This window comes from Mytilus californianus, unplaced genomic scaffold (assembly GCF_021869535.1).
Source record: "Mytilus californianus isolate M0D057914Y unplaced genomic scaffold, xbMytCali1.0.p SCAF_1, whole genome shotgun sequence".
Classification (NCBI taxonomy): Eukaryota; Metazoa; Mollusca; class Bivalvia; order Mytilida; family Mytilidae; genus Mytilus; species Mytilus californianus.
The window spans coordinates 114813773-114826829 of NW_026262581.1; the positions used below are offsets into that span (position 1 = coordinate 114813773).

The 13057-nt window shown below is 34.1% G+C and overlaps 1 protein-coding gene across 1 annotated transcript; it reads left to right on the plus strand.

The window, feature by feature from the left end:
* The first annotated feature begins 2230 nt into the window (after window positions 1-2230).
* Window positions 2231-10124, plus strand: LOC127731134 (uncharacterized). The gene is made up of 2 exons (XM_052240064.1): window positions 2231-2307; window positions 8137-10124. Exon 2 carries the CDS (start codon window positions 8153-8155, stop codon window positions 10094-10096), a length of 1944 nt encoding a protein of 647 aa, XP_052096024.1. The 5' UTR covers window positions 2231-2307; window positions 8137-8152; the 3' UTR covers window positions 10097-10124.
* Window positions 10125-13057: the final 2933 nt, after the last annotated feature.

Here is a 13057-nt window from a genome sequence, read left to right on the forward strand (position 1 = left end):
TATAAAGCCATCGTAGAGCAGCGACTGATTAATTCGGGTTTTACAATTCAGAACCCGAACTGAGAGATATTAACTCCATATATAGAGCTTCCGGAATGTTGCAAAGAAATGGAAAGTTCTTATTTGGGAATCAAAGTCATTGTCATGAAGTGTTTGTACTGAACCGAATCTGTCTCTGTGGACCACTATAGGTGTAAGTTTAGGTACGAGGCAGACCTGGCTGTAGCTGGGATATTCTTTATTTGAACTTTATTGAGAATTTTGATGAAAAAATCAGCAAACTTTCAAGTAATCGTTTAAATGCTAAAACATATGTATATTTTGATTATCAGATAAGGCCTATTTTCATTAATCTTTCTTGAGAAGTCCTTGTATGAAAAATTGCTCTTCTGGGTATCCCATCTAAAGTAAAAAACAAAACAAAAAGCAATAAAAGAACAGAGTTCCAATGTCTCCCGCGTTGCACATATTTTATCTATATATATATCCATGGTACAAGGGCAATAACTAAAAAAAGCACTTTTTTTTTGTTCTTTAAAACTTTTTATTAATATCTTAGAGAAGTGAAAGCTTTAGAGCAAATGCATTGTGATTTCCATTATAATTAATATTTCCAAGAGGCATAACTCGTTAAATATATTTGATCAGAACTTATTTTCGAAAATGTCAAAGACATTGCTGATATAAACCTATGATATAAGTTTCATAAAATTCTGGCAAGAATTGAACACATGAGAGCTCTAACTATGCAATTTTGCATATAATCAATATTTCCAAGGGCCATAACTCTTTCAAAAATAATTGATCAACACTGATTTTTTAACTCTTCAGACATTGATGATATAAACCTATAATATAAATTTCATAAAAATCTGGCAAGAATTGTACACATTAGACGCTCATAAGGCAATTTTCCATATAATTAATATTCCCAAGGGGCATAAATCTCTTAAAAGTTATTGATCTGCACTGATTTTCTAAATCGTCAAAGACACTGCTGATATAAACCTATGATTTAAGTTTTATAAAATTGTGGCAAGAATTGTACACATGAGAGCGCTAACAATGCAATGTTCCATATAATTAATGTTTCTAAGGAGCATTACTCTTTCAAAAATAATTGATCGGCACGGATTTTCGAACTCGTCCAAGATATTGCTGATATAAACCTAAGATATAAGTTTCATACAAATCTGGCAAGAATTGAACACATGAGAGCGCTAACGATGCAGTTTTCCATATAATTGATGTTTTCAAGGGACATAACTCTTTTAAAAAATTGATTGGTACTGGTTTTCAAACTCGTCCAAGACATTGCTAATATAAACCTATGATATAAGTTTCATAAAAATCTGGCAAGAATTGTACAAATGAGAACGCTAACGATGCAATGTTCCATATAATTAATGTTTCCAAGGGGCATAACTCTTTTAAAAATAATTGATCGGCACTGATTTTCGAACTCATCCAAGACATTGCTGATATAAAGCTTTGATATAAGTTTCATAAAAATTTGGCGAGAATTGTACAAGTGAGAGCGCTAACAGGACCGGACGGACGGACGGACCGACGGACGCCCGGTATTTCTATGTCCCCCGCAACGCGTTGCGCGGGGGACCATTAAACACATGTCATTTCTATTAGGATATAAACGGAGTTTCGTTCTAGGTTCCCATGCTAATGAAGACAGAAAGTCCAGAAATCTTTACAAAAAGTCAGCGTCGGAAAAAAATAAATATAAGGAATAGTGGCAACAGAAAAATAAATCGAAGGAATAGTCGCAACAGAAAAATAAATCTAAGGAATAGTGGCAACAGGAAAATAAATCTAAGGAATATTAAAACGCATAAAAAAGTACATTTTCAAGTCTGAGAAAGTGCGGACAGCGGCCAAATTCTTAATCCGTTTAATATATTCTGTGATTGGATATAATCAAGAAAAATAATATCCACATGTATCTACAATTTTCATGAAGTTAATTGGACACTTAATAAACCGCAGTGTCTTTTACAGGCACATTTATAGTGAAAGCAAAACATTGTAATAATTAGATTGAATGAACCATGTAAACAAAATATGCATTAACTTTTGTTTATTTATTTACTTTACATAAGATTGTTTTTATGATCAATAGAAAATCTATATAAAAAAAATCCCGAAAAACCGACATTAAAGAAAATGATTCCCATGGTAACGAGATGATACCGGTGATACGAGTTTACCAGCTGAGATAAGACGCTTGTATCTAGTTACTGCAACTGTGTAATCAAATCAATGGCGACTGTGTTGATTCTTGTTTACAACAAGGTAAGTGTTAATTTCAAATATTTAATACCAGGTTTTACTGTTTGTTTCACACATTTGATACAGTGGTTGTTTTGGAACTCTTAAGCAAGCAGATTTTCTTATATTGTTCTACACAAATTTGTATACCAATATCCCGTCTCTTTAATAGTTTATTTTAAGAGTATAAAATAACGTAACTACAAATTTCTTTTCTTTTTTTTTTTTTACATTTTTCTTGTCATCAAGAACATTTGTTTTTAATATTTTGGATCTGATTTTTATTTAAGTCATTTTTTATAATTTTTTTCTATTCCACGTGTACAGACATTAGTCATCCGTAGAAGACGTGACGTGACGTGACGAAATGCATACTTCAGAAAATGTTTTATAAATGTTACAAAGAATTCGTGTATGCTTGATTTAAGCCGTTTACAGAATGTTCAAAGTTCGTGCAATGCTTTTAACCGTTGTTCAACTTGATTTGGTAAAATAATCAAAACAATTTTTCTCGTATTTTTGATTGTTACAGTTTAAAGAGTCAGCAATGTCAAAACCTTATTTTCCGTTCTTTTGTTATCCGATATAATTTATAAAATTTAGTTAAAGATTACAAACCGCCATGTGTTAAACTTACTGCATATATGTCATAGAAATAAGAGCGTGCGTTGTGTATTGAATAGAAAGTTTTAGTCATACTTATAAATCACTATCTTTTATCTTTTTACTCTAAAATCAAAATAGATAGGAAATTCCTGCTTGTCTAAAATGATAAATCTGACATTACAACTTTACATACCACAAATATACACTTACCAATGCTTGATTCTACTTAAATTGTACTAACTCATATTTTAACTTTAAAGTCTTTTTTATAGAATTAGTATCAATTATTCGTGTGATTTTGTTTTATATTCACACAACGTATATAAATATGCATAAATGTATCGATATAGTTTATATTAGATTTCCAAGAAAATGAAAGTATGTTTTTTTATAATGTAATTTTTGTCTAGTTTATGACAAGATATGGCTTCTAGTCAGATGGCTACTTGTCAAAATCGTTTGGTAACCCTTAACTATCACACTGTTACGTTACTGTAAGACGGGGGACATGATACTATTGATTGGAACGCTATTGTTTATTTGTTTTTATTTATCATAATTAATCTGGTATCGCTGTTGTGCATATCATCAGTGTTAATTGGGTATGGTTTACTAATAGTCTTAAGTAGACTGTACATTTATTTTGATTGTATGAAAACGATATTCCCGACTTAATTACTGATAACAAGTTCTCCTTACCATTAATTTTAATTCAGTTTACATTCAACTATGGCAAAAAATTTGGCGTAAATTGGTATTTTGTTTAAAAACATAAAATATGCGACATATCATTTGATTTTTACATGTAAAAGAAGCATGAAAGGTACCACAAGTCGAACGGAAACGCATTTCAATGTATTGTGTTCCAAGGGCTTCTGAGGACGCACACAGTTTTTGTGGGATTCGTGTTGCTCAATTTTTATTTTCTATGTAGTGTTTTGACGACTATCCGGTTGGTCTTTTTTACTTTTTGACTTTTGTTATGTGGTTTTACCTTTCTCCTTCATTTTTTTCATCAGGAAATGTCCTTTTCAGCTATTGTTTTGATTGCTTAAGACCCCTTTTTCGTGCTAAGTAACCCGTTTGTTCTTTCGTCTGACCGATTGATTATATTTTATGGGTATGATTAGCAAAATATTATCATTGTCGTTATTACTAAATATGTTGGAAGGTTAACCAATTGGATCTCATAAACTAATGGACTTTTAATGAAAATGTCAATGATTCTTAAATACTTTATGCCATTCGTGCGACTTCTGGTCCGAACTAACTACATTCTATGAGAGGTCCTTGGAGTTCTTTCTTTTTTAATCGATAATAATAACCATTTAATCTCAATTTTTCAAAGAGTTTTTAGAGTTAAACAGATTGATTTCGGTTATTTAACGACGGAATTTGACCAAACAGCCAAGAGAAAATAAAGTCTCCAATAGAATTCCATACTAACCATGTCAATAAAAGATATATTAAATATGATCAAAATAGTTTTTTTTATATGAATTATAATTCTAATCATTTTTTTTATTATTTGTTATCATTTTTTGCATTACTTTCTTATCTTATTCTTTCTTATTTTATGATGAATAGTTATGTCCTTTTTCTAAACCGAGAACTTCCGAATCGTATGTGTTTGTCTTATATCTTTAATGTCTTTTTCGATTCGGGGGTACTGAAGTAAGATTTTAGGATTTGAGACTGTCTGTTATTTGCATTCACACCATTTAAAGACTCATCGCGACTTAGATTTTAACATGTTGTAAAGACACTGATATATATTGCTGTTCAAGACTATTGTTGAGCTTAATATGTGTGTCTTTTTAGTCCCCTACCGACGAAGTTTGCACTCTGTCCGTCTGTCTATCTGTCTGTCTTTCTGTCTGTCCATCCGTCAGTCCGGCAAATCAGTTTTCCACACTTTTTTTCGTCATGCTTGAAGATATTGACTTGATATTTGTTATATAGTTTACACCATGACAAGTTATAGATCAATTGCATTTTGTTCCAGTACAATGAATTTTCAACTGGTAGGGGACTATGTATTGCCATGCAATAATCTCAGAATGCTTGTTGATTCTTGTTTTGTTAATTTCACTGTTGCCTGCATTGACATATACCTATACCCAACATATTTTTATACGACCGCAAAAAAATTTTTGTGGTCGTATATTGGTATGACGTTGGCGTCGTCGTCGTCCGGCGTCGTCGTCGTCGTCCGGCGTCGTCGTCGTCGTCGTCGTCGTCGTCGTCGTCGTCCGGCGTCGTCCGAAGACACATTGGTTTTCGCACTCTAACTTTAGTTTAAGTGAATGGATCTTTATGAAATTATACCACAAGGTTCAATACCACAAAAGGAAGGTTGGGATTGATTTTGGGGGTTATGGTAATAACAGTAAAGGAATTAGGGGCCAAAAAGGGACCAAAAATAAGCATTTTTGTAACTTCCAGACATAACTTGTGTGTTAGTGTATGGATCTCTCTGACATTGTACCACAAGGTTCCATATCACTAAAGGAATGCTGGGATTGATTTTGGGGGTAATTGCCTCCAAATTTTAGGAATTAGGGGCCAAAAAAGGGGCAAAAAACAAGCATTTTTCTAGTTTCATGACAATAACTTGTGTGTAAGTTTATGGATCTTTCTGAAATTGTACTACAAGGTTCCATATCACAAAGGGAAAGCTGGGTTTGAGTTTGGGGGTAATTGCCCTAAACGTTTAGGAATTTGGGGCCAAAAAGGGGCCAAAAAACACATTTTTTTCTAGTTTCCAGACAATAACTTGTGTTCAAGTGTATGGATCTCTCTGAAATTGTACTGCAAGGTACCATACCACAAAGGGAAGGCTGGGATTGAGTTTGGGGGTAATGAATCATAATGGGGGTTCAAAAAATTTTGGGGGGGGATTTATTTTTTTTTCCTTTTTTTTCTTTTTTTCCTTTTTTGTTTCTTTTAAAATTTTCCATTTTAAGTTGGTTATTTCTGATTTATATTTAAAATCAAATAATAATGATATGGTAGGAGATACACACCAAACAGGATGTGTAAATTATTATATAATAAGTATTGTGCAATAGCAAGAAATTTTCAATTGCACAGTATTGCACAATAGCAAGAAATCTTCAATTGCACAGTATTGCGCAATAGCAAGAAATCTTCAATTGCACAGTATTGCGCAATAGCAAGAAATATCCAATAGCACAATATTGCGCAATAGCAAGAAATTGTCAATTGTACAGTATTGCGCAATAGCAAGAAATTGTCAATTGTACAGTATTGCGCAATAGCAAGAAATATTTAATAGCACAGGATTGTGCAAAAGAAGATACTTCCTATAAATTGCTTATTTCTTGACCAATTTCAATGGGGTTTTATTCTTGATTTCATGGGGTTCTTTAATATGCTGAATCTAACCGTGTATTTAGTTTTTGGATTTTGGGCCCTGTTTTTAAATTGCTCCACATTGAGGTCCAAAGGGTCCAAAATTAAACTTTGTTTGATTTCATCAAAAATTGAATTATTGGGGTTCTTTGATATGCCGAATCTAACTGTGTATTTAGATTCTTAAATTTTGGTTCCGTTTTCAAATTGGTCTACATTAAGGTCCAAAGGGTCCAAAATTAAACTTAGTTTGATTTTAACAAAAATTGAATTCTTAGGGTTCTTTGATATGCTGAATCTAAACATGTATTTAGATTTTTGATTATGGGCCCAGTTTTCAAGTTGGTCCAAATCGGGGTCCAAAATTAAACTTTGTTTGATTTCAACAAAAATTGAATATATGGGGTTCTTTGATATGCTGAATCTAACCATGTATTTAGATTTTTGATTTTTGGGCCCCGTTATCAACTTTGTCCACATTGAGGTCAAAAGGGTCCAAAATTAAACTTTGTTTGATTTCATCAAAAATTGAATTATTGGGGTTCTTTGATATGCCGAATCTAACCGTGTATTTAGATTCTTAATTTTTGGTTCCGTTTTCAAATTGGTCTACATTAAGGTCCAAAGGGTCCAAAATTAAACTTAGTTTGATTTTAACAAAAATTGAATTCTTAGGGTTCTTTGATATGCTGAATCTAAACATGTATTTAGATTTTTGATTATGGGCCCAGTTTTCAAGTTGGTCCAAATCGGGGTCCAAAATTAAACTTTGTTTGATTTCAACAAAAATTGAATATATGGGGTTTGATATGCTGAATCTAACCATGTATTTAGATTTTTGATTTTTGGGCCCCGTTATCAACTTTGTCCACATTGAGGTCAAAAGGGTCCAAAATTAAACTTTGTTTGATTTCATCAAAAATTGAATTCTTGGGGTTCTTTGATATGCTGAATCTAACCATGTATTTAGATTTTGGATATTGGACCATAATAGGTGAATGTCCAATTTAAAATTTTTAAGTTCTTAGACCACATTCAATCTGTGTTAGAAACCTATGCTGTGTCAAATATTTAATCACAATCCAAATCCAAAGCTGTATCAAGCTTGAATGTTGTGTCCATACTTCCCCCAACTGTTCAGGGTTCGACCTCTGCGGTCGTATCAAGCTGCGCCCTGCGGAGCATTTTATTTTTCTTAAAATCTTAAATATCATTAATTTCAAATGGAGTTTATACAGTGTAACAAATAGTTCTGAAGAGATTGAATCTTAACTGTGAAAAAAAACTAATCAAAACAAATATTTTATCAGCGTTTGAAAAAGAGAGTAAGACAAGGAGGGCAAACAAGAAAGATATATCAAATATTACATTTACAGTTAAAAAAAAGGGTTTTGATGGTTCAGAGTGAGGGTGTTGGTGGGGGTAGGTGTGGGGTGGGGTCTTTTAGTTTATATGCTCCTGATCTGAAGATGTTTTAGATCAAATTCGTTTCTAATCACTAGAGGGGTTTTTAACGACCTTTACTACATGTGTACCCAAGGTCGTTAAAACCCCCTAGTAGTAGTAGTTTCTGATCAGTTAGAAGAGGTTTCTTTAATACTGCTTGGCGACCATCTTCAACTCCATTCTGGTTCTTTGAGAGTAATGATTATAATCATTCATGCTAAGTTTAATCTATATACATATATTGACGATTACATCAAAAGCTTTTTACGCTGTTTAATACATTCAAACAAACTTTGCCTTCATAGAAATGTCATATTGCACGAAGAAAATTGTAATTGTATAAATTGAAAAAAAACACGTAACATATTTGTACTAACGGAATGCCGTCAATTAAAGATAAAGATACCATTCGTTGTTTTATTTTAGATTGCTTAAGCAGACGATGAGAAGAAAACAGTATTTAAAAATCCTATGTCTATGCTGTTGTGTTCTATTCCTGTACAACCTCTACCACGCAAATGTGTCGCCGTATCCACACAAAAATTACCATGAAGAAAATCCATCAACCAAGTTGAACTCACGACCTGTCTTTCTTGTAGACACTCCAACTTGTAAAATTCCATTATTTTCACCATTTGATATTTCAATTGTTCAATTTTTGAAGCCTGGAAAGAAAATTTCTTGTAACAAATTTCTTCCATACACTTACGAAGATGGGACTATTTTGCGAGTTAACTGGACAGCAATTCACCAATCACGTCATAAAGATACCTTCAAACATTGCCGATATCAACCAATCATAAGACCATTTGAAGCGGAGCATCACAATTATTTTGACTACGGCGACTACAGTAAAAAGTTCTATTCGTATATTGAAGTTCCATATGAATTTGTAAGAGTTCGATGCTATAACAGAGCTAATGGTAAAATATATACCAATTACCACCAGTTTATTTACCGAAAGAATGATATTGAAAAAGTAAAATCGACAGCTTTCGAAAAACATAGGGCGAAAGTTTCGGAAACTTTAAATGTTTTAATGGTTGGTGTTGATTCCATTTCTAGATTGAATTTTCAAAGATATATGCGAAAGACAAATGCCTTTTTATCAAACAGACTAAACGCTTTTGACATGATGGGTTACAATAAAGTAGCAGACAACACATTTGTCAATATTGTTCCTATGACGCTTGGAAAGTTTTTAGAAGATGTCCCATGGAACGAATCACTTAGTGATATTTCATTTGATAGTTACAACTTTATATGGAAAATGTTTTCTGATCGTGGATATCGAACGTTATATGCTGAAGATGCTCCAAAAATTGCCATTTTCGATTATCTTAAAGCTGGATTTCATAAAGCACCAGCTGACTATTTCAACCGTCATTTTAGCATAGCTATGACTAAAGACAAACAACTCTGGTATAATGAACATAACTGTCTTGTCAACAGACTAGAAACTGATGTAATTTTGAATTATACATTCCAATTTGCTTCTATTATGCAAAAGAATCCATATTTTGCTTTCGCTTTTATCACTGGATTAACCCACGATTCTACAGAAAGTGCAGCCATGGCTGACGAATCATATTTCAGTTATCTGAAATCCCTTTATGAGCAACACATGCTTAACAATACACTGCTAATATTTTACAGTGATCACGGGATGCGATTCGGAAAACTAAGGGAGACTTATATTGGAAAATTAGAGGAAAGACTTCCATTTCTGTTTATAGTTTTACCAGAATGGTTCCGAAAGAAATATCCAGTAATTAGCCAAAGTCTCCACATCAACGAAAGACGTTTAATAACACCATTTGATATCTATGAAACACTCCAGGACGTTTTATTCTTTGGAACCGATCAGCGGGAGCAGTCGTCTTCAAGGGGAATAAGTTTGTTTCAAGAGGTGTCTGATGAGCGCACCTGCTCTGAAATTGGAATTCTTCCGCATTGGTGTACATGTGCAAAAAATGTACCTCTACCTCCTGAAGACATAAAAATTCGCGACTTCGGAGAGCGAATTGTCACATCAATAAATCAGATTTTATCAACATATGTAGATTGTGCACGATTGACCCTAGAAAATGTACTTAGTGCCTCGAAGATTTTACCGTATGATGAAATTCTTCGATTTAGGAAAAGTAAGAATGACGTTATAAACAGGAAAGTGACATTCGGCGACAAAGTTAACTCGTTTGTACATTACCAGCTTATCGTCCAGACAAGTCCAGGTAACGGACGATTTGAGGCCACTATAAAATATGACGAACTCCACGACTCTTCAAAAATTGCGAGTGATATTAGTAGAATAAATTTATATGGCAACCAATCAAATTGTGTAAATGATCATTCCATTAAGAAATATTGTTTTTGCAATATGTGATACAAATAAAAGATTTTATACTTTTTTATATCAGTTATTTCGACTTCAAGACTATATTATGTCAGACCAACATGTTAATTGAATATATGTATAACAAATACTACCATCTGTGTGGCTTAGTTGCTTAAGAACATACACAAATGCTGTAAGTTTATACTGACCACATGAACATGCAAAAATGACATCAAAGCCACACGACTATTGGTTTAACCTCGTCCATTGGAGCACGAAAATGAGATAAGACTAGCATATCCAAAAATTGAATAGTGTTACTAGTATCTTATTTTATAAAATTTGCTAAAACAGGCCCAATTCTGATTATTTTATCTAGATCACTATGGTTTGAACATGAGGTTAAAACCCTATGACACGTCAATTGAAAATGCAAGATGTCTTTTGGTTTTTTCTTTTTTTAGTTGTCTTGTGTTTCTGTTTCAGTAAGTAAAACCCTACATTCTCGCTTGCAAAGTTACCTAGTAATAATATCATCTCACTCGTGATAAGGTCAAGCCATATGCCATGGGATATGTAGTCACGCAAAGTAACTGAGGAATATACCTCAGGTCAGGTTATATACCATGGGGTATATAGTGCTCACTACAAATAATATATAGTAAAGCATATCAACAGAGGAATATAACTAGGGTCAAGTCATATACCATGGAGAATGTAGTGCTCACAACAAATACTATCGTCATGGATAGTAACTGAGGAATATACCTAAGGTCAGGTCATATGCCACGGGGTGTGAAGTGCTCACTACAAATAAAATAGTCGAGCATACTAAACGAGGAATATAACTAGGGTCAGGTCATATGCAATAGGGTATGTAGTGCTCACTACAAATACTATAGTCATGGATAGTAACTGAGGAATATACCAAAGGTTAGGTCATATGCCATGGGGTATGTAGTACTCACAACAAATAATATAGTCATGGATGGTAACTGAGGAATATACCTCAGGTCTGGTCATATGCCATGGGGTATGTAGTGCTCACAACAAATAATATAGTCATGGATGGTAACTGAGGAATATACCTCAGGTCTGGTCATATGCCATGGGGTGTGTAGTACTCACAACAAATACTATCGTCATGGATAGCAACTGAGGAATATGCCTTAGGTCAGGTCATATGCCATAGGGTATGTAGTGCGCACAACAAAAAATATAGTCACGCAAAGTAACCGAGGAATATACCTCAGGTCTGGTCATATGCTATGGGGTATGTAGTGCTCACAACAAATACTATCGCCATGGATAGCAACTGAGGAATATACCCAAGGTCAGGTCATATGCCATGGGGTATGTAGTGCTCACTACAAATACTATAGTCATGGATAGTAACTGAGGAATTATACCCAAGGTCAGGTCATATATGCCATGGGGTATGTAGTGCTCACTACAAATACTATAGTCATGGATAGCAACTGAGGAATATACCCAAGGTCAGGCCATATGCCATGGGGTATGTAGTACTCACAACAAATACTATCGTCATGGATAGCAACTGAGGAATATACCTTAGGTCAGGTCATATGTCATGGGGTATGTAGCGCTCACAACAAATACTATAGTTATGGATAGCAACTGAGGAATATACCTTAGGTCAGGTCATATGCCATAGAGTATGTAGTGCTCACTACAAATACTATAGTCATGGATAGCAACTGAGGAATATACCCAAGGTCAGGCCATATGCCATGGGGTATGTAGTACTCACAACAAATACTATCGTCATGGATAGCAACTGAGGAATATACCTTAGGTCAGGTCATATGTCATGGGGTATGTAGCGCTCACAACAAATACTATAGTTATGGATAGCAACTGAGGAATATACCTTAGGTCAGGTCATATGCCATAGAGTATGTAGTGCTCACAACAAATACTATCGTCATGGATAGTAACTGAGAAATATACCAAAGGTCAGATCATATGCCATGGGGTATGTAGTGCTCACAACAAATACTATAGTCATGGATAGCAACTGAGGAATATACCTCAGGTCTGGTCATATGCCATGGGGTATGTAGTACTCACAACAAATACTATCGCCATGGATAGCAACTGAGGAATATACCTTAGGTCAGGTCATATGCCATGGGGTATGTAGTACTCGCAAACAAATACTATAGTTATGGATAACAACTGAGGAATATACCTTAGGTCAGGTCATTTGCCATGGGGTATGTAGTACTCACAACAAATACTATAGTCATGGATAGCAACTGAGGAATATACCTTAGGTCAGGTCATATGCCATGGGGTATGAAGTGCTCACAACAAATACTATAGTCAGGCAAAGTAACTGAGGAATATATCTCAGGTCTGGTCATATGCTATGGGGTATGTAGCACTCACAAAAATTATGAAAAAAATATACTATCGTCATGGATATTAACTGAGGAATGTACCTAAGAAGGTCAGGTCATTTACCATGGAATATGTACTGCTCATAACATATACTATTGCCATGAATAGTAACTGAAGAATATACCCAAGGTCAGGTCATATACCATGGGGTATGTACTGCTTACAACAAGTATCATTGTCATTCATAGTTACTGATGAATATAATTTATAAGGTCAGGTTATATACCATAGGGTGTGTACTGCTTACAACAAATATTATTGTCATGCATAGTAACTGAGGATTATACCCAATGCTGAAAACATAACTGAAGCCTGAAATGAAGTCAAGGTCGTATGACATGTCGGACAAGCATTTACCAAATGCTGTGGACCTGGCATGTATAGCTACCGAAGATGATGCCTAATCCTGGTAAAATAACTCCGATCAATAGATTTTCGAAATTTTTGGCCTAAGAGTATCACTGAAAACATTAATTGTTGAAATGCACATCTGTTGCATTAAAATTGGTATCGTTCAATGTACTAGTTATGACTTCTGTGACTTAAATGCAAGATAATTTAGAGAAAAATGATTTATAATTTAAA